At 35.4% G+C, this 20,931-nt stretch overlaps 1 protein-coding gene across 1 annotated transcript; it reads left to right on the top strand.

The window, feature by feature from the left end:
- Positions 1–6,597: 6,597 nt before the first annotated feature.
- On the top strand, positions 6,598–10,345 carry LOC140991776 (probable sodium/metabolite cotransporter BASS3, chloroplastic). Its single transcript, XM_073461936.1, has 5 exons — positions 6,598–7,107; positions 8,074–8,169; positions 8,285–8,591; positions 8,758–9,005; positions 9,770–10,345. The coding sequence occupies exons 1-5, from the start codon at positions 6,725–6,727 to the stop codon at positions 10,008–10,010; spliced, it is 1,275 nt and encodes a 424-aa protein (XP_073318037.1). The 5' UTR covers positions 6,598–6,724; the 3' UTR covers positions 10,011–10,345.
- Positions 10,346–20,931: the final 10,586 nt, after the last annotated feature.

The raw sequence follows: 20,931 nt of genomic DNA, 5'->3' as shown, positions 1-20,931 counted from the left end.
ATTTTAATTGACCATTCTTTTTCAATTCAAATGCTTCAACTTTTCTTGCCAAAGAGGTAAATCTAACTTGCAGATCATGTTCATCTTTGAGGGTATACATACCTCCACCAGATGTGGGAGATTGAATCTTGTTTGATGGTTTGATTGTACCTATAGTGTCCCAATTTTGAGCATTTTCAGCTAATGAATCGAGATACTCAATTGCCTCGTTTGGATCTTTATCTTCAAATGTTCCATTACACATAAATTCAACCATTTGCCTATCTTTAGGTGTTAAGCCTTCATAAAATTGAGAAACAACTCTCCAAATTTAAAAACCATGATGTGGACAAAGATTAAGTAATTCTTTATATATATCCCAACACTGATAAAAAGTTTCTCCTTGTTTTTGTGTGAAAGCGATGATTTGCCTTCTGAAAGAATTTGTTCTATGAGATGGAAAAAACTTTTTCAAAAATTGTTGTTGCAATTCATCCCAAGTTCGAATGGATCCCGATCTAAGATTTTGTAGCCAAGTTTTAGATTTATCTTTTAAAGAAAAAGGAATAAGCTTAAGTCGAATGGTGTTCATGCTACAATTTAGATCATTATATGTGTTGCACACTTCTTCAAACTCTCGTAAATGCATGTATGGATTTTCAGAATCTAAACCATGAAAGTTGGGTAAAAGTTGGATAATACCAGGCTTAAAATTGAAATGAGATGCATCAGGGGGAAAAACTAGACATGAAGGTGTACTAGTACGTGTAGGATTCATGTGATCTCAAAGTGTTCTTCGCCTATCATGATCATGTTGAGATTGAATTTCATCTTCATTTTCTTGGATGGGTTCTTCCGCCATGTTTTGTAAAAATAAAGGGTTATTTCGAATGAGTCGACAACTAAGTGTACGTGACCAAATAATGCTCATGCAAATGCAAAAGAAAAAGAAGAAAAACACACAAAAACAATAAAAAATTCAAAGAAATAAAATTAAATAGACTTGACATTAAATTATACTTCCCCGGTAACGGTGCCAAAAACTTGTTGTGACTTTGATTGCTGCACTCCCAATAGCAGGTTGTCCGCAAGTAGTATAATTCGGTGAGTCCGATATCTTATCCACAGGGAAGCTACGGTAATTATAAGTCCACTACAATGTCTTTTTGTTTTTGTTTTTGTTTTTGTTTTTTTTTTAATTGTTTGAATCTTTAATTGGTAATTTTTAATTATTCAAATTTTAATTTAAGTAGTTGAGATTAGATGATCCACTCTTGATATTTTAATAAAGTTAATATTAATGAACATTATTGAAATCCACTTAATAAAATGGTTCCAATATATTAAATAATCATATTTATATTATGTTATATACTATTTTCTTATAAGTATAAAATATATACCAAAACTTATAAATGTTGTCAAGTATTTATTGTGCTATATATATTTGTAAACACTAAATCAAGGTTCNACAAAGAATTTAGTGTAACATATAGCAACAATAAATCAAAACTCCCACTTATAAGTAGGGTATAAAAATGCTTAAAGAAATAAATATAACATAAACAATAAATAATGATTAAATAATATAAAACATAGATTATTACCTTTTAATAACCTTATTATCATACCAAGAGCTTCACCTTTTCATCTCAACCTTGGGAAGTTAGCTACTCATTATTCAAAGTATAAAACTTTGAATATGAAATTAACATGCTAATTATTTTTAAATGATGAAATAAAGGAAAAATAAAGAGAGAAATATTATGAACTCAAAGATTTGTTCATAGAATGAGGGATATTTCAATTCATTACAATGCACTCCTATTTATAGCCAAATTTGGGGAGACAACCACAAATAAAATATTATTTTTTTACACAAAAGTCTTCATTGATGTTTCAAGAAATTATATCATATTACACATCACTTTTGAAAATCTTTTCATCCGAATTTTCTTCTCCACATAAAATAAAACATGTGAATAATTGAGTTGTTTGAATTGTGGTATTTTATTTTAACCATTTGACCAAGTAGTTTGAGAGATATGATCAAAATACTAGAGCATGGTAAAATTGTCACTCCTTCGATAACTTTATTTGTTGCTTAATTTGATCCCAATTGTGAGAAGATTTTTATCTCATGATTGTCACCAATATTGTAGATATTATCATCAACTTTCTACAGGTCAAAAAATCATCTTAATCCTATTTGCAACGCCAAGTTTATTCTTGTTTTATCGAACCTGTAAAAATAGTAAAAACTTATAATTACACAACAACTTATTTTTTATACAATTTATTATAAAACATATAATATTTAAACATTTAATAAAACAAAAACTATAAATTTATATTATAAAACATTTATTTAATGTATAATTTTTATGTTTATCAGTTGTTCAGCCAATATCTTTTCTGAACTGACTTACTGTTATAGTAATTGGAGTAGCCATTAGAATAGTTCAGGTATTTAATGTTGAACTTTTTTGGTGACTAACTTTGTGGGTCAGTTGAAATTTTTGGGCTATAACCAATATCATACAATCTAGCCTTGTTCTTATTTTCAATAGGTTGTACAATTGGTTTACTTTGCTCAGGTTGTTCTTGTACCACAACTGACTTTACAAAGTTAATATATTTCACTTTGCTCATGTTCAGTTTTGGCTGAGTATCACTAGTGGAAGTTTCATCTTGGTTGCTGAACCCTAAACCAGTTTTATCAGTAACTGATTTTTTCTTATCTTGTATTTCAGCTAATGCAACAGATGATTTATTCCATGCTCTAATAAGCTCGGTTTTCTTTGAATTCTCAAGCATCAACTGCTGAATCATTGATTGATTCTTGTTTTTTTAGCATTGAGCTCAACAATTTCTCGTTTAAGACTCGACAAATGAACTGATTCATCAGTTTCAGTTTTATCATTTTTGAGATCAGTTTGCTTCGCTCTGGCCTTCTCAAAAGATAAGGCAAGCTTGTGATACTCATTAACCATTTCATGAAGTGTAGAAATGAGTTCATCTCGTGTGAAATCAGTTGAACTAAAGTCGAATACCTGTTGACTGGTTGACTCCAGTTCTGTGTCATCAGCCATCAGACACTTGACTTCTTCATTATCATCATCACTGGAGCAGCTCAAGCTCTCAGGTTCTGAATCATCACTGTCAGATTCTACCCATTTGGACTTGTTTTCCTCAGCTAGAAGCACTCCATGCTTCTTTCTGTAAGGTTTCTTGTCTTCCTTGGATTTTCTCTTGTGCTCATGGTTTCTTTTTTTTTTTTTTCAGTTGAACTTCAACTGTCCTTCTTTGGCTTAGGACAGTCAGCAATGAAATGACCAATTTTGCCACATTTGTAGCAAGCATTTGGTTCTTCTTTGTTGTTGTTCCTCTGATATTGTCTTTGAAAAGAACCTTGATTCCTTCTCATGAATCTTCCAATTTTTTTGACAAACAATGATATATCATCATTTTTTAACTGATCAGCTGATTTGACAACTGAACCAGTTGGTTCCAGTCTGACAGCTGTTAAGGAAGTTGTAGCAGCTGGTGTAGAAGGTTCCCCTTCTCTAGTTTGCAACTCGAACTCATAAGACTTCATGTCAGGAAATAGATCATATAGCTCGACCTTGTTGAGATCCTTTGATTCTCGCATTGCCATGGTCTTAATATCTCATTCCTTGGGAAGACCTCTGACTACTTTCAGTGCTACCTCTTTATTTGAATACACCTTTCCAAGTGCATTCAGTTCGTTGATTATTCCACTAATTATTTCATCATAGTCATGTTGGAGATTTAATTAAAATAAATCTATAAATCATGTGATTAAATCCATATATTACAACACGCCAGGAATTCAAGTCGAATTATCAGAAAATATAAATAACAGTAAACACGCACCAGAATCCATTGATTGATCTAGCGTCAGAGTTATGGATCTTCCAAGGCAACAAAGAATCGACCACCTTATTCTTGTCTTTGATGGGAGAAAGAGAGAGATCTAGAATACGTGTGCCGTATGTATTCTGTGTTGTGTTCTCTGTGCCTTGGGGACCATAACCTTAGCAATCTTCAACCCATCATAGAAGACCTAATTGGGCTGGATTTCTACACATAAGGTGGATCATACTAATGTATTTAATACTTTGGAAACCCATAATATATTAGATCACTTTATTGGGCTCTTTATTAGATAATTTATTCATGTACAATTAATTAAATTATGTGAGCCCACAAAATAATTCCAACAAGTCATGCATGGATTCTTCGATCGTCATCTTGATATTGTCGAATTTTTGAATGATAACTGATAGGGGTGTCAAAATGCAACACGACCCGTCAACCCGACACGACCCAACACGAAAAAATAAGGTTCGGGTTGGGGTTTTTCGGGTTCAGGTCGAGTTCGGGTTGTGTGGGTTCGGGTTAGTGCCACGTTAGATGGGTTTCGGGTTGGGTCGCTGGTTGACCCGAATTTTTTTTAAAAATATTATCTATATTTTTATATATTGTATGTTTGAACAAAATTTATTGTATATTTATATGATAAATTTTCATCATTTAAAATATATTTTGTATTTTTTTTTATTTTTTAACAATTGTTTATTTGATTTAGTAAATATACTTTGAATTTTCTACAATTAAACTTTCAAATTTAAATCAAAAATTTTGTTATTATGTGTTTAAATTAAAATATTATTATTTTTTATTTTTTCGAATTTTTTTCATTAATTTTTTTTAAAAAAAATAAATAAAATTCAGGTTGGGCAGGTTAGAAGGGTTGAGTCAGGTTAGACGGGTTCGTGTTCGGGTTGGGAGTTCTCGTGTTGCTTTGGGTTCGGGTTGGGTTTGGGTTGAAAAAAAAAAATTTCGCGGGTTGATCCGAAACCCGATCCACCCTACCCGATTGATACACCTAGTAACTGATAGTTTGTTCTCTTTAGTTTGCTCATTGTCCTCGCATAACTGAATCAGTTTCTCCCAGATTTTCTTGGCAGTTTTGCACATCTTTATCTTGCTGAAAGTGACTTTATCCAGTGTTTTGTACAAGAAATCTTTAGCCACCTTGTCCAAGTTTGCTTTTCTTTTATCTTCAGTTGTCCACTAATCTCTTGGCTTTTCAATGCGATGTGGTGCACCTTCAGTTATGGCAACAGCAGTGTTTGCCTTCAATATTCTCATAGGTCCTTCTGTAATAACATATCACATGTCATCGTCTTGTGTAGCTAGATGAGCCTGCATTCTGATTTTCCAATCATCGAAATCCTCTCTATAGAACAGTGGAATTTTGTTGAATGAAGACATGGTAATCAGTTTGTATAGAAATATTCAGAGACAAGATTCAACTGCTCTGATACCACTTGCTTGATAGGATCGGTTACGGGGTGAAAGAATGTTTAGAAGGGGGGAGGGTTGAATAAACACTAACAATTTTCACAACTTTTTCGAATATTGAATCAGTTTAGTGATAAACTGAAACTCGGGAATCTTGTCAGTACAGTTATACAGACTCACTTCAGTTTTGGACTTAACAATGTTAAACTGAAACTCTTAGTTACAAAATGATTTACAGTACTCAACTGGACTGAAATAACTTGGCAAGACTGATTACAACAATATCAGTTTGTGTTGTAAGCTCGAAGTATAGCTTTAAATGCTATGAATGAATACAATAAGCGTGAGCAAAGATTTCAGCAGAGTAACAACTTAGTTGATAGTTTTTCAACAGTCGAGTTGAGAGTAGTTCAGAATTGTTGGAGTTGTTCTCAGCTGCTCTATCTCTGCTATTTTTAAGTTTTGCCTCGAACTGTAATATTGAATGCGTTTTGAATCTTTCTATCCGTTGTTTTCCACGTCAACATTCTTCTGACAATCGTACACTGCAGCTTTTCTGAAATGCGGAGATCCTACTACTAGTTGCAGTCTGCTTTTGTACAGTTGTCGGTTGCATGTCTTTTTTCTTAACTGATGACGTGTACAGTTGAAAGATCAGCTGATAAGCTATAACTGATAAGCTCACAACTGTTTGTAGAAACTTATCAGTTTCCAACTGATCAGTCAGTTGTCTGCGTATTTCAGTCAGCTGGTTCAATTGCTTTTGATTATCTTCGCATTAATCTTCAGTTATCGGCTGCGATAGTTTGCATATTTTAGATCAGTTACTATCATTCTTTTTTATCAATTAGTTCAATCTATTAAATGCTCAGTTAGTCAAACTTTCGAAATTCAATTTACAACAAAGGACATAAAGCATAACTTATGAATTTCATATAATTATTTATACTTATTATTAAGGCATCCAAATTTATAAAAATTAAAAGTAAGACCTTTGAAAAAAATTAAATATTAAATTAATTTGAAGTAAAATAATATAAATAAATAATTTCAAGCGCATTAGTGTCTCAGAAAATATCATTATAAATCATTTTTTTTCCTTGGTAAATTTCTAAGTAAATTTTATGAAATAAACTTGTATAAATTTTTTTGAAATATTTAGTTTACTAATTTATTTATTTTATATTATTATTGGAAGGGATAATTGTGATCCTTTGTGCGAACAATTTGATATAAATAATATAATATAATATAATGGAAAATATCAACGCTTTACAGTTAACTCACTTTTATTACCTTATCCCCACCCCTCAACCCCCTCCTCCCCCACACCGCCGTTCCCTCGCCGGGAAACTCTTCTCTTCTTCGGCGAGCGAATACTCTGCCCTCTGCCCGCAGAAAATCCGCTTCTATAATGTCTACAATATCATTTTTCTCCCTCCAAACCTCCAACAAGACTTCACTTTTCCAGCCATCATCACCTAAAACTTCGGTGTCCTGCAGTTTAAAGGATCATTCTTTTGCTTCAATTCGAAAAGGGATTCCGAGGAACGCCAAGAACTTTAATGGAGGGACTTTGTTTGCTGTTGCATGTTCGACTTCATCGCCTTTCATTGGGAAAGTTGGGTGGCACAAAAGAGAGGGGAACTTTTCATTGCTTTCGTTCGGTGTGGATCCCAAGAGTTTAGTGGAAGCTGAAGCGAAATCTGATGCTTCTCAATTCTTGTCTGCTCTGCTTCCATTTGTTGTTGCTCTCACTGCCGTAGCTGCCCTTTACCAGCCTTCAACTTTCACATGGTGAGCATGACAGGAAACATCAAATTATACAAGTAAATTTTCAGTACATACAAGAACAGATTCGAAATTTTGCTGCCAATTTGTTAAATAGGCCTTTAGGATTGGGTCTCGTTTTGGAGTTTCCATTGCGAAATTATTTTCGTGATTGAAATCATACTCCAATGTGTTCTAGTGAGGCTTATAAATTAGTGCTACGGAATGCATATGGAGTTTAAACACCTAAAAATTGGTGGAAGCCGGTCACTAACATGGCACATAATGAAACGGAGATTGTGTATATATGAGAATAATATCTTCTCAAGTAGAATTGGATTTTGTATATATGTGATTTTGCTCTGGATGCTATTGTTGGTTATAGTCCATTGACATAAGAGAGCAAAGGTGATATATATCATGAACATCATTATGGTTCTTCTTGAACTATTAAAATACAGTTTTGGTATTTATATATTGCTTTTTGCCTTCTATAGTTATGATATGATATTCAAAATGCTTTACTTTTGTATTTGTTACAATATTTTTTTTATAATTCTAAGTGTTTTAGAGTTGTATGATGCGGTTATACATGGAATAGTCAAGACCACTACATGAAATTGCCATAGAAGTGGATAGGTGGTTATTGCAACAACGACCACGACTCTTCCTATAAACCATGTGCTTAACGACTGAATATATATTACTGTTTTTTTTGTTTTTATTTTGTGGGGGTGGGGTGTTTGGGGCCTTTAAGATTTATGATAAGATAGTATTGTACATTTATTTCAAGGAACTTTGTTCGGGTATTGCAACTTCTTGTAATAACTGTACATGCATAGTAAAACTTTATCTGTTTCATTCCATGATTTATGTGATATTGAAAATTAATGATAATAACCTCTAGATTCTTATTATCGTAGTTAATTAGTGTTGATACTTTTTTAAGATGTGCACATTCTTCTTGTTTGTAAATGATAGAAGAACCTGCAGGGTGTCAAAGGATTTATATGCGCCAGCACTTGGAGGTATTATGTTGTCTATTGGAATTAAACTTTCAATCGATGATTTTACTCTGGCATTTAAGAGGTCAAAACTTTTCTCTGCTCCCTTCCTTTCGTTATTTGTATATTTGGTTAACATTGGTTCCATTTATCTAAATATAACAACATATGAAACTGATGAGTGTTTCTATATGTTACAGACCTGTGCCATTGTCCATTGGCTTTATTGCACAGTATTTGCTGAAGCCAGCACTTGGGTTGTTCATGGCCCGGGCATTTGGAATGTCCCCAATGTTCTTTGCTGGTTTTGTTCTTATGTCATGTGTGGCGGGAGCTCAATTATCTAGTTATGCCAGCTTCTTGGGCAAAGGAGATGTGGCTTTGAGCATCCTCTTGACCAGCTCATCTACCATGGCATCAGTCCTTGTTACTCCTGTTTTAACTGGCCTTCTTATTGGTTCTGTCGTTCCAGTTGATGCTGTTGCAATGTCAAAATCGATTTTGCAGGTATCTAAGGCTTAATAGAGTAGGCATTTATCAGATTTTCTTTTCTTTTTTCTTTTATGCGTTCTGGGAAATTTATCTCGAAACAATTTATGTGCACAATCATGCTTGTTGGAACTCAATTGTAATTGCTCAGTGTGTTATATTTCTCATGAATTTTCTTTTGCAGGTAGTTCTTGCACCAGTAACACTTGGCTTGTTGATCAACAGTTACGCCAGACCGGTTGTGACTATTCTACAACCGGTGATGACATTTGTCGCGATGATTTGCACGTCTTTGTGTATTGGAAGCCCTCTTGCTATAAATAGAAGTCAAATTCTTTCTGCAGAGGGATTGAGACTGATCGGCCCTGTATTATCATTTCATACAGCGGCATTCGCTTTGGGTTATTGGATATCCAAAATTCAACCATTCAGGCGAGTATTATTTCAACTATACTTTCTTTGTGGGTCCAAATAAAGTAACAATTTTATGATTATTGTGTAGATTCTATGTTCATTTACTTGTTTGCTAGTCATTATTGAACCATATTTCATGGTACATAAACAATCTAGGCATCTATTGATCTAATAGTGGTGACACAAATGAATACTGTCTTGCATGATGAAATAATTTGATACAGAGAGGTTTATGGTTGAAACCATTTTGTTGATGTTTGAACTGTGCTATGAGGATTCTCAGTACCTAATGTTGGAGCCACTTGGGATTCCTCATAGCTAAAGTCCCATAGGAATGACACGGTCTATGGCTGTCAGAGAATGCATGTATAGAGATACTCAGACTAGACAAAACTTGTTGGGATTTTTTTCTTCGAGATGTGTGATATTCAGAATATCTGATTCTTGGTTATAAAAAACAAGTGGTTAATGATTGCATCTACTTGGTGATGTTTTGAACTTGTGGAGGTAATTTGATTCACTTTGAATGTCGGATAAGGGTTCTGGTGATTCCAATATTATAATCTTTTTATGAGGTGTAGGAAGAATGGTTAAATGTCAGTTAAACATCACCATGATCGAATTGAAGGAGGGAGAGGTGCCATCGCCACTCCATTTTAAATTTTTTTGTCCTGAATTTCGCCCAATTTGATTTTTTTTTTACCAAAAAAAATTATCCCTGGAGCATTGATTGCCCAAATCATCACTATTAAACAGGCTAAAATGATACAATATGATGACAGGTTAGAGGAAGAAGCCTGTAGGACAATCTCATTGTGCACGGGGATGCAAAGTTCTACGCTGGCGGGACTCCTAGCAACTCAATTCCTTGGGAGCACTCAAGCCGTCCCCCCTGCTTGCTCAGTCGTTGCTATGGCTATCATGGGTCTTTGCCTAGCATCTTTCTGGGGTAATGGGTATAGGATCAGGGATTTACCATCGCTGGTGATTCCAAAAATTGGTTCAGCCCTGAATGCTCAATGAAGCATCATCTGGGAACACGACTTCTTGAAATATATCACATACAGGGGAGTAGATTCGGTTAGTAAACTTTAGCCGAATCATAACCCATATGTACTACTCTGGTGATCGATAGGTAGCATGTTTGTGTCCGCTGCTTGCAGGAGATGAAATTTTGAAGGTCGGAAGTTTTCCTGAATCTTGCATTAGCTGCATGCTTATGTATATTCGTTGTGTATAGCACATCAAAGGTAGAAGAAATAACTTTTATGTCCGAGGTTATGTAATTTGGAAGATGGAATCTATAGAATATTAAAAAAATATAAGTAATATTTGATTTTTTCTCCAATGTGAGGCGTATCATCTCTGTTGCTTCTCGTTGGGGAAAAAATAAGGTAAACAATATAATCTTATTTATTTATGAGGTTGTTTGACTAAGTCTAAATTTATTTAAAACAATTCATCAGTATTTTTTTAAAATAAATTATTAAAGTGTTTGAATGAATTTATTTTAAATAAATTAAAAATGTTAATGTGTTATAAGATATATTTATTATTAAAATTACAAAAAAATAATATAAATAGTGTTAATATTAAAAAATAAATTTATTTTATATTTATATTTAGAAAAATTGTTATTTGAGAAAAAATATTTAATATTATATTATTCTGTGCAAGTAATATGTTGATTAAAAAAATTATAGTTATTAATTTAAATAATAAAATTTTAATAATTTTGAATAAAAAGAAAAGTAATAAAATAGAGATTTAAGAATTGAGAATAAAGTTTGGATTTAAAAAGATATATAAGGTTATTTTGAAAAGTGAAATACAAAAATAAGAATCTTTTGAAAAAAAAAATGTGGTATTTGTTGTGAAAAAGTAAAAATTTACGGTAAAAAGTAAAAATCTCAAACTCTCAAAATTATCACACTACACACTTTATAATATTTTTTCTCAACTCAATTGTGATTTTCTTCACAAATGAGATATCTATTTATAAAAAATCTTTGGAGATAATCCAAAAATAATTACATCATTACATTCATCATCACACACTAATTTTCAATATTCAACACCTAATTTTACCTAATTTTCAACATTCAACATTATAATTTTCAACACAAATATTTTTCACATTTTCAACACTCTCCCTTGTGATAATGATCATAATATAATGATTGTCTTTATTACGTGTTTTTATACTGCCTCGTTAAAAACCTTACTAGGAAAAATCCATTGGGATAAAAACCATAGTAAGGGAAAAAGAGTGCAGTCACATAAACTCTCCCTCATGTTGACACCAACAATTCTTCACAAATTTCGTAGATTGCGCATCCCAATATTATATATATGCTTTCTGAATATTGTCGTAGGAAGTGTCTTTGTGAAGAGATCTGATGAATTTTTACTTGATTGAATGTGACGAACATCAATATATTTATTCTTCTCAAGCTCCTTGGTTAATGCGAAGAACTTAGGAGGAATATGTTTAGTTATGTCGCCTTTTATGTATCCTTCTTTCATTTGAGCAACACATACAGCATTATCTTCATCTAGTATCACAGGCTTCTCGTCGGATGATAATCCGCATGAGATTTGGATATGTTGGGTCATTGATTTTAACCACACGCATTCACGGCTTGCTTCATGTAGTGCAATAATCTCGGCATGGTTTGATGAAGTTGTTATGAGTGTTTGTTTCTGTGAACGCCAAGAAATTGTTGTGCCTCCACGAGTAAATACATATCCAAGTTGGGAACGTGCCTTGTGTGGATCAGATAAGTATCCAACATCGGCATAACCAATTATACTTGGATTAGCATCTTTTGAATACAAAAGTCCCAAGTCTGTCTTTCCTCGTAGATAACGGAATATATGTTTAATTCCGTTCCAGTGTCTCTTTGTTGGATATGTGCTAAATCTTGCCAATAAATTTACGGCAAAAGATATATCAGGCCTTGTACAATTTGTAAGATACATAAGGGCACCGATAGCAGTTAGATGTTGTAGAGACCCGGACGCTAATCATGTTCTTAATCGTCATTGGGACTAATTAATCAATTATAATAAACACGGTCTAAATTTTTTTTTTTAAAATATAATATCAAATGCGGAACGTAATGGAATCACTCTACTATACATATCAGTATAAAAGTAAAGTACAAGTCTTGTACTATATACAATCATTTACAAACTAAGGTTCAACTACTAAATATCAAGTGTTCAACCCTATCTTAGATCAAGTCTGTAGTCTCCACTCTAATCACGATCTCTCTCTTCATCTCCTCGACCCTGAACCTGTCCCACCTGTTGTCATGCACACATACAAACACGACAACAGCCGGATAACTCCGGTGAGAATAAATCCCAGTATAAATCAATGAAACATGCAATCATATAATTAATATAAAGCATGAAGCAGATATCAGATATATATCAAAATCTGAAACATAATTAATATCAAACTATCAATCATACTCATGACTCCACGACAAAGACTAGACTCAATCCTAGTCTAGGGATCCCAGTTTCCAGACGTTGGTATTCCTATATCGACCAACAGTAATAGAAGAAACTCCGATTCTATCCACGTCGATATAACCAAACCTCCAGTGTCTTGACCTATCCGTCACCGACTGTGGCACTATCGCCAATACACTATCTTGTGACATCGTGCAATGTGCCCGTGGCGATCCCGCCACTATCAGGTACTTCTGTCACCAGATCACTCGTCTAATCTTCGTCTAACACATGCTCTCTATACATCAATAGAACAAGCATATCAAATCAAATCAATGCAAATAATAACAAATAGTATGTGATTTAGGGAAACACAAGTATATCCTACTTGTGCCGATCTCCCAATACCACATTGACTTATACCTTTCTTTTGTTGCAATTCTGACGACGTTCCCGTCTGGAATTCAAAGTCTGCCAATACACGATCTGGCAATGGACAATATCAATTAATTCCATATCAATATACTGTTCAAATCAATACCAATCTGATCAATCTAGATTTAACTCAAAATCAACGGCATAACGGGACAATCTCGATATCCCCGTTAATACAACATCAACAGATAACAGTTACAATCTATAATCAATATCCAATACAATCTGTAATCCAACCATAATCCAAATCTGTCCAATACCACTCAATATAATATGAAAAATCATAATAAATCCGAAATCAATCTGTTTCTTAATCTGACTTCGATTCTATGATGTCTAGCATGTCAAGAACATCATATATGAATCCTATTCAATTCTGACAATAGCATAATTTCAAAACATATCAAAACGTAACAAAATTTACGTCCAGTTGGAGCCTGCGTCGATAAGAACACGGTACTGAAGTCGAATTCAAAATCTAACGGGCGGATCGAAATATAAAGGCGTAAGGATTTTCTATAACTTCTCTCGTTCCTTTTCTCGATTCTTTTCCTTTCCCTTCTCATTTCTGAAGGACTAAGGTTGTTGATATATATATCATTGCATGATCAGGGCAAGTGGCTTCATTTTCGCTCAACACGTCTCGCGCATATGCGCGACCTTCCTCGGCGCATATGCGCGAGACATTATGTCTCGGCGCGTGTCTTCCCGTCAGCTCGCGCATATGCGCGCCCTTCATTCGCACATGTGCGCGATATTCTCTGGAATTCACATTTGGCTACCGAATACCCCGCGCATATGCGCCACATTCTCTGGACCCGGTATATGGCAATGCACCTCCTCGCGCATATGCGCGCCCTCAAGCCGCGCATGTACGCAAAAAGTTCTGTCCGCGCAAAAAGCTTCTTGCACAGCTCGCGCATATGCGCTATCTCTTCGCGCATATGCGCGAGACCTTCGGGTCTCACACCCTACTCAACTTATGTCATGCCCATTCCTTCCTCGAAGTGGTCCGTCTATCATCCGATCAAGTTATAAATTAATCAATCTCAGATTACAGTGATAAAAATCTCAGACATTACAATTCTCCCCCTCTAAGACTCGATTTCGTCCTCGAAATCTTGAACAAATAAATCATATGCAATAAACAGGAATGACAGAAATAATAGCAACTGAAATAAGACTCACATTAATGAAATAATGCTGGGAATTCTTGTCTCATGTCAGATTCAGTCTCTCAGGTAGCTTCTTCAGTGCCATGACGGCTCCACTGAACTTTCACAAGAGGAATAGTCTTCGTTCTGAGCTGCTTTTCTTTACGATCCAGGATCTGAATCGGCTTTTCAACATAACTCAGTGTCTCATCCAGCTCGGCCTCGTCTGGCTGAATAACATGTGAATCATCAGGGAGATACTTTCGCAATAAAAATACATGAAAGACATCATGTATTCCAGATAGAGAAGGCGGAAGGGTAATTCGATAGGCACGATCTCCTCTCTTTTCGAGAATCTCATACGGTCCAATATAACGTGGAGGCAGCTTCCCTTTCTTTCCAAATCTGACAACTCCTCTGAAAGGTGAAACCTTCAAAAATACTCGGTCTCCGACCTCAAATACCAATGGTCTTCGTCGAACATTGGCATATTTGACTTGTCTATCTTGAGCTGTTTTCATTCTCTTCTGAATCAGCTTCACTTTTCTTTGTCATATCTCTGATCATATCAGGTCCAATCTCAGGAACCTCAGAGATATCGTCCCAATAAAGAGGGGATCTGCATTTCTTACCGTACAACGCTTCAAACGGTGCCATCTCAATACTCGTCTGATAGCTGTTGTTGTACGAAAACTCACAAAGAGGCAATTCATCTTGCTAATTAGTGCTAAAATCAAGCACTACAGCTCTCAGCATATCTTCCAATGTCTGAATCGTCCGTCCTGACTGTCTGTCAGTCTGTGGATGATATGCGGTACTAAGATGTAACTTTGTACCGAGAGCTTGCTGCAAACTCTGCCAGAAGTGCGAAGTAAGCCGAGGGTCACGGTCTGAAACAATCGACTTCGGCACTCCGTGCAATCTAAACACTTCCTTAACATAAATATCGGTCATCTGGTCATATCTGTACGTCATCTTGTATGGAATAAAACATGCAGATTTGGTCAATCGATCAATCACGACCCAAATCGCATCACAACCTCTGGAGGAACGCGGTAATTGCGTCACAAAATCCATGGAAATGTGATCTCATTTCCATTCAGGAATATACAAACTTTGTAACAATCCTCCGGGTTTCTTTCTTTCAGCTTTTATCTGTTGGCAATTCAGACATCTGGATACAAATTCTGCAATATCAGCTTTCATTTGTCTCCACCAGAACTGTCTTTTCAAGTCATTATACATCTTTCTGCCACCAGGATGAATGCTGAATCGACTACAATGTGCCTCTAACAAAATCTGTTGTCTCAAATCTGAAACATCTGGCACAACAAGACGATTATTCACATACAGTACATCCTCACGTACCTGATACTCTGATCGATGACCTGATCTGACCATCGCAATCGAGTTCTGCACATTCTGATCAACTTTCTGAGCCGCTTTATATATCATTGCATGATCAGGGCAAGTGGCTTCATTTTCGCTCAACACGTCTCGCGCATATGCGAGACCTTCCTCGACGCATATGCGCGAGACATTATGTCTCGGCGTGTGTCTTCCCGTCAGCTCACGCATATGCGCGCCTTTCATCCGCACATGTGCGCGATATTCTCTGGAATTCACATTTGGCTACCGACTACCCCGCGCATATGCGCGCCAACTCTTGGCGCATATGCGCCACATTCTCTGGACCCGGTATATGGCAATGCACCTCCTCGCGCATATGCGCGCCCTCAAGCCGCGCATGTGCGCACAAAGTTCTGTCAGCGCAAAAAGCTTCTCGCACAGCTCGCGCATATGCGCGCTATCTCGTCGCGCATATGCGCGAGACCTTCGGGTCTCATACCCTACTCAACTTATGTCATGCCCATTCCTTCCTCGAAGTGGTCCGTCTATCATCCGATCAAGTTATAAATTAATCAATCTCAGATTACAGTGATAAAAATCTCAGACATTACAGATATGGTACTTCTGGACCAAGAATTTCTTCATCATCTTCACATGGACGGAATGGATCCTTTTCTATGTTTAATGATCTAACAACCTGTAGAGGCCTCTTAATTCGTACTTGAAAATTTGCGGAAAAATTTAAAAATTTTTTCTTTACGTAAATAGAATGTCTCATTCATAAAAATAACTGATAAAAGTTTAACCATTTAACATAACAGCGGAAGTAAAATATTTGTTTGCAAAATCATATTTTAAAATAATCTCATAACGATGAAAATGTTTGAGCCTAAAAATAGTAAATGCTAAAAATGAGGTCCTCGGATTCCACTACTGACGACCCTCGATGGCTCACTGGTCCTCGCCCTCGGTCCCGAACTCATCAGTACCTACAACAATCAAGTCTAGTGAGTCTAAAGCCTCAGCATGCATATATCGTAAATAACAAGTAATAATAATAAAATCGCATGCGAAGGAAAATATCATGTCATGATTAATTGTAATGCGTGCATCAGTGAACTGAAATCGCATCATGAATAATTAATATTACGTGCATAACTTAATTGAACTGAACTGAACTGAAAGTAGTAAGTGAAATGTTTGCTCCGTAGAGCCCTGTCATAAAATAACGTGTAATAATTTTCTGTTGAGATTATGTTATACGCAAGTGGCCCCCTGAACTGCACTGAACTGAACTGACCGGTAACTGACGATCGAGTGAATAGGGTACGTCTGATTAGACTAATGACACAGTATACTGGGTGGGACCGGTAAGTAGCCACCGGGATGAACTGAACTGAACCGGTAAGTGACCACTGGGTGAAGTAATAATAACAGCGAAGTGGTCCCAAGCAATATCACATAAATCTCAAAAATGGATATTTTACATTTTTGCACGTAATATAATTAAATAAAATTAAATATCCTATATAAATTTTACCATAAGGGTTGGACCGTTCTCAGGCTCGCTGCGACCTAATTATGTAATGAAAAATATGCAAATGATTTACTTGACCAAACTTTGTAATTGAATCCAAAAACGAGACAATTACGCCCACTGACTTAGTATTTAATCATGACTCCGAGCCAACCCGAACCAACACCGAACCAACGTTTAGTCATGATTAAAATACTCTTAAAATGATGAAATAATGCTCCTAAATTTACATTACTCGAAATTTAGTGAATGGAGGCCAAAAATGTGAAACGCTCTTTCGAGAGTCATTTTGGCACTTTGCACCGTAAATTCTCGTACGACCTCTAAAATGATCCGAATCACAAACGGCCAAAAACATGACCTTCCTACCTCAATGAGGTACTGTCCAGTCCAAGGCCATAGGCTTAAAGCCAACCAAGAACTCAAATGAGCCTCTGAACCGACGTGCAAACTTGCTGTCCAGAATTCCAGCGGCAGCGCTTGTGTTTACTTGCGTCTTTTTCGGAACTACCGGCCATTGGGGCTTGAACCACCAACCAGAGCCTTTTACCGACGTTCTAAGGAATGATTTGAACCATGGCTAAGGGCCATAGGCCAGCCACAATTCGAACCACTCCAGAAACATGCCAAACATCTCACCCGAACACTAAACCTGCGCGTGGGATGTCGCTGTGGTTCTCGCTGTCATGGATCCTTCCAGTGGCCATTGGCTTGACCATGGCATGATCTAGACATCAAGGGGTGTGGTATGAACCATGGCTAAGGGCCAGAGGCCAACCAAGATCCACACCACTCCACAAAAAACGAAACATCACATGCAGTAGGGGAAGGGACCGTGGGCTGTTCTTGTTTCTTTTGATTTGAAAACCGATTCACCATGGACCAAGCCTCAAAAGGGTGACTTGATCTTGTCTTAGACACGATAGGGAGGTGTTCTAACCATGGCTATAGGCCCCTAGTGCAGCCAAGATCAGAAACACTCCCTTGACAGCAAGCAACAGAAATCGATGCACAATATGGCACTGAGGGTGAGTTGCTGTCAAAACTGAATTTCCAGCGTGCATGGTCTTGAACTATTGGACCAATATGATCCTAACATGTCCTAGTACATGTCTAGATGCAGCCTTTGGGGCCTAGGATCGAACCATACCCTGAAATCACCAGAAACAACCAACCCGTGAGGTACAAAGGAAAACCGAAAAATTCTGCATGTTCATTTTCTGAAAATAGGTTGATGTACTTCGGTTTTGGTTGAAAAATAATGATCATGTGGTGTTTAAAAATCATAATACGACTTGATTGAAGAGAAAATAAGAATATATACCTGCCTTGGTTTTTGTTTTGAAGAAAACAAAAAGAAACGACGACGCGGCGCGGAGGAGGAAGAGGAGTGCTCTTTTCTATCTTCTTTCTCTCGGTTTTTCTCTAGCTACCTCTCGATTATTTTCTCTCAAAATATTCTGAAATTTCGAGTATGGTGATGGAGAGATGGCTAGGGAAAATAAAATGGGAGGTTGCAAGATTGTGGGAGATTGAATGGCAAGGTAATTCTTTTCTATCTTAGAGATTGATGGATAAGGAAATGGTTGTGATATTATTTGATATCAAGGGATTATGAGGGATATTAAGGAGTGCATTTGGACGTTTTTATGGTCTAAGGACAAGGGAAACAATTGCTTAAATAAATTATTGGTTGGAGATTTAAAGGTGGGGAGAATTTCTACCTAGAAAAGTTTAAGGAGATAATAAAGAATGAGTTGTCAACTAGTTTAAATCTTTTAAAAGAAGGGAGAGGGGTGATCGATTTTACAATCAATGGAGGGTAGGAAATTGTTTAATTAAATGATGATTTAAATTGAGAGAATTATCTATCATGAAAAGGTTAAGGAAAGATAATAAGAAAATGATTTGTCAAAATAGTTTGAATCTTTTAAATGGAGGGCCGAAAATTGATGATTAAAAGAGGCACAAATATTGCTTAATTATTAAGTATTGAAGATTTAGTGTGATAGAATTATCTCCCAAGAAAATGGATAAGAGAAGATATTAAATAATTGGATTGACAACTATTCTTAAATTAAATAGAGAGGGCCAAAATTCTTAAGTAAAATAAAGAGAAAATATTTCTTAAATATTGAATTTTAAATCTCTAGTGTTTTATCTACCCATTAAATATTTTAGGGAATTAAAGAATTAATTATTGAACTTTATTTACTACTTAACTCAACTTATTTAGATAATTCCTTAAACCTTCTTTTACATTAAATTCCCTTATTATTTAACTTAAATAAATTCTAGGAATATTTTCTAAATATTAAAATTTATCTCTTACTCCAACTCCAGTCCGGCTTCACTTAATTAACTGAAAAGCTAATAATTAAACTACCACATGAAATAAATAAATTTAAAGAAAAGGATTTAAATATTCATGCAATAAAATCATTTTAATTTAAATACTAGAATTATGCATGACTTATACATAGTCTGATTTACGGGTTCTACACAACCATTGGAGTACTTAAAAGATTTGATTTATCCATATTAAAACGTTTAAGGATCTTTTCTGTATAATTTTTCTGGTGAACAAATATTCCACATTCTTTTTGTTCAATTTGTAAACCCAGACAATACTTGGTCTTTCCAAGATCCTTCATTTCAAATTCTTCCTTCAAGTATGAAACAACTTCTTGAATTTCCTTATTCGTTCCAATGATGTTTAAATCATCAACACATACAGCAATAATTACGCATCCGGAGGTTGTTTTCCTAATGAAAACACAAGGGCATATTGACTTATTTACATATCCAATTTTCATCAAGTGATCACTTAGTCGATTATACAACATTCGGCCAAATTGCTTTAACCCATATAATGATCTTTGTAATTTCACAGAATAACAATATCTGGGTTTTGAACTTTGTGCTTCAGGCATCTTAAATCCTTCAGGGATTTTCATATACATATTACTATCAAGTGATCCATATAAGTAAGCTGTAACAACATCCATAAGACGCATTTCTAATTTTCAGTTACAGCCAAGCTAATCAAATACCGAAACGTAATTGCATCCATCACAGGAGAATACGTTTCTTCATAATCAATTACAGGCCTTTGAGAAAAACCTTGTGCAACAAGTCGAGCTTTATATCTTACTATTTCATTTTTCTCATTTCGCTTTCGAATAAAAACTCATTTGTATCCAACAGGTTTTACACCTTCAGGTGTAAGGACTATAGGTCCAAAAACATTACATTTATTTAGCGAATCCAATTCAACCTGGATGTCATCTTTCTATTTTATCCAATCATGCCGATTTTTACATTCACCAAAAGATTTTGGTTCATGATCTTCATTATCATTTATGATGTCTATTGCCACATTATAAGAAAATATATCATCAATTTCTTCTATATCTTTTCGGTTCCATATTTTTCCAGTATTAATATAATTGATAGAGATTTCACGATTCTCGTCAGTTTGTGGTTCTGACAAAACATTTTCATCATCATGTGTTTCTTCAGGAACATCATTCTCTATTTTGTGATCATTATGTGTTTCTTCAGGAACATCATTCTCTATTTTGTGATCATTGTGTTTCTCTATGAATTTTCTTTTTCGAGGATTTTTATCCTTGGAACCGACTGGCCTACCACGCTTCAGGCGTTTTACGACATCATGACTTTGTTCAATTTGTTTCTTTGGAATTTCAATTCGAGCAGGAGCATTTACAGCATGTATATATGATTTAGTTACCCCTTTTGTATCTGTAAATGCATCTGGTATTTGATTTGCTATTCTTTGCAAGTGCACAATTTGCTGTACATCTTTTTCACATTGTTTTGTTCTTGGATCCAGATGTAACAATGATGATACATACCATGTAATTTCTTTTTCGGTATGTTTCTGTTCTCCCCCTAACATTGGGAAGATTTCCTCATTAAAATGACAATCAGCAAAACGTGCTGTGAACACGTCGCCTGTCTGTGGTTCAAGATATCGAATGAT

Source organism: Primulina huaijiensis, chromosome 13 (assembly GCF_012295235.1).
Source record: "Primulina huaijiensis isolate GDHJ02 chromosome 13, ASM1229523v2, whole genome shotgun sequence".
In the NCBI taxonomy this organism is placed as follows: domain Eukaryota; kingdom Viridiplantae; phylum Streptophyta; class Magnoliopsida; order Lamiales; family Gesneriaceae; genus Primulina; species Primulina huaijiensis.
The sequence above is the reverse complement of the archived record's forward strand: the minus strand, read 5'-3'. Positions and strand labels throughout refer to the sequence as shown.

What these genes read in the sequence shown, in the direction of transcription:
- LOC140991776 (XM_073461936.1), top strand. Translation starts at nt 6,725, where the DNA reads ATGTCTACAATATCATTTTTCTCCCTCCAAACCTCCAACAAGACTTCA. An exon ending in TTTACTCTGGCATTTAAGAG is followed by an intron (nt 8,170 to 8,284) that starts GTCAAAACTTTT and finishes TATATGTTACAG; the next exon opens with ACCTGTGCCATTGTCCATTG. An exon ending in TGTCAAAATCGATTTTGCAG is followed by an intron (nt 8,592 to 8,757) that starts GTATCTAAGGCT and finishes TTTCTTTTGCAG; the next exon opens with GTAGTTCTTGCACCAGTAAC.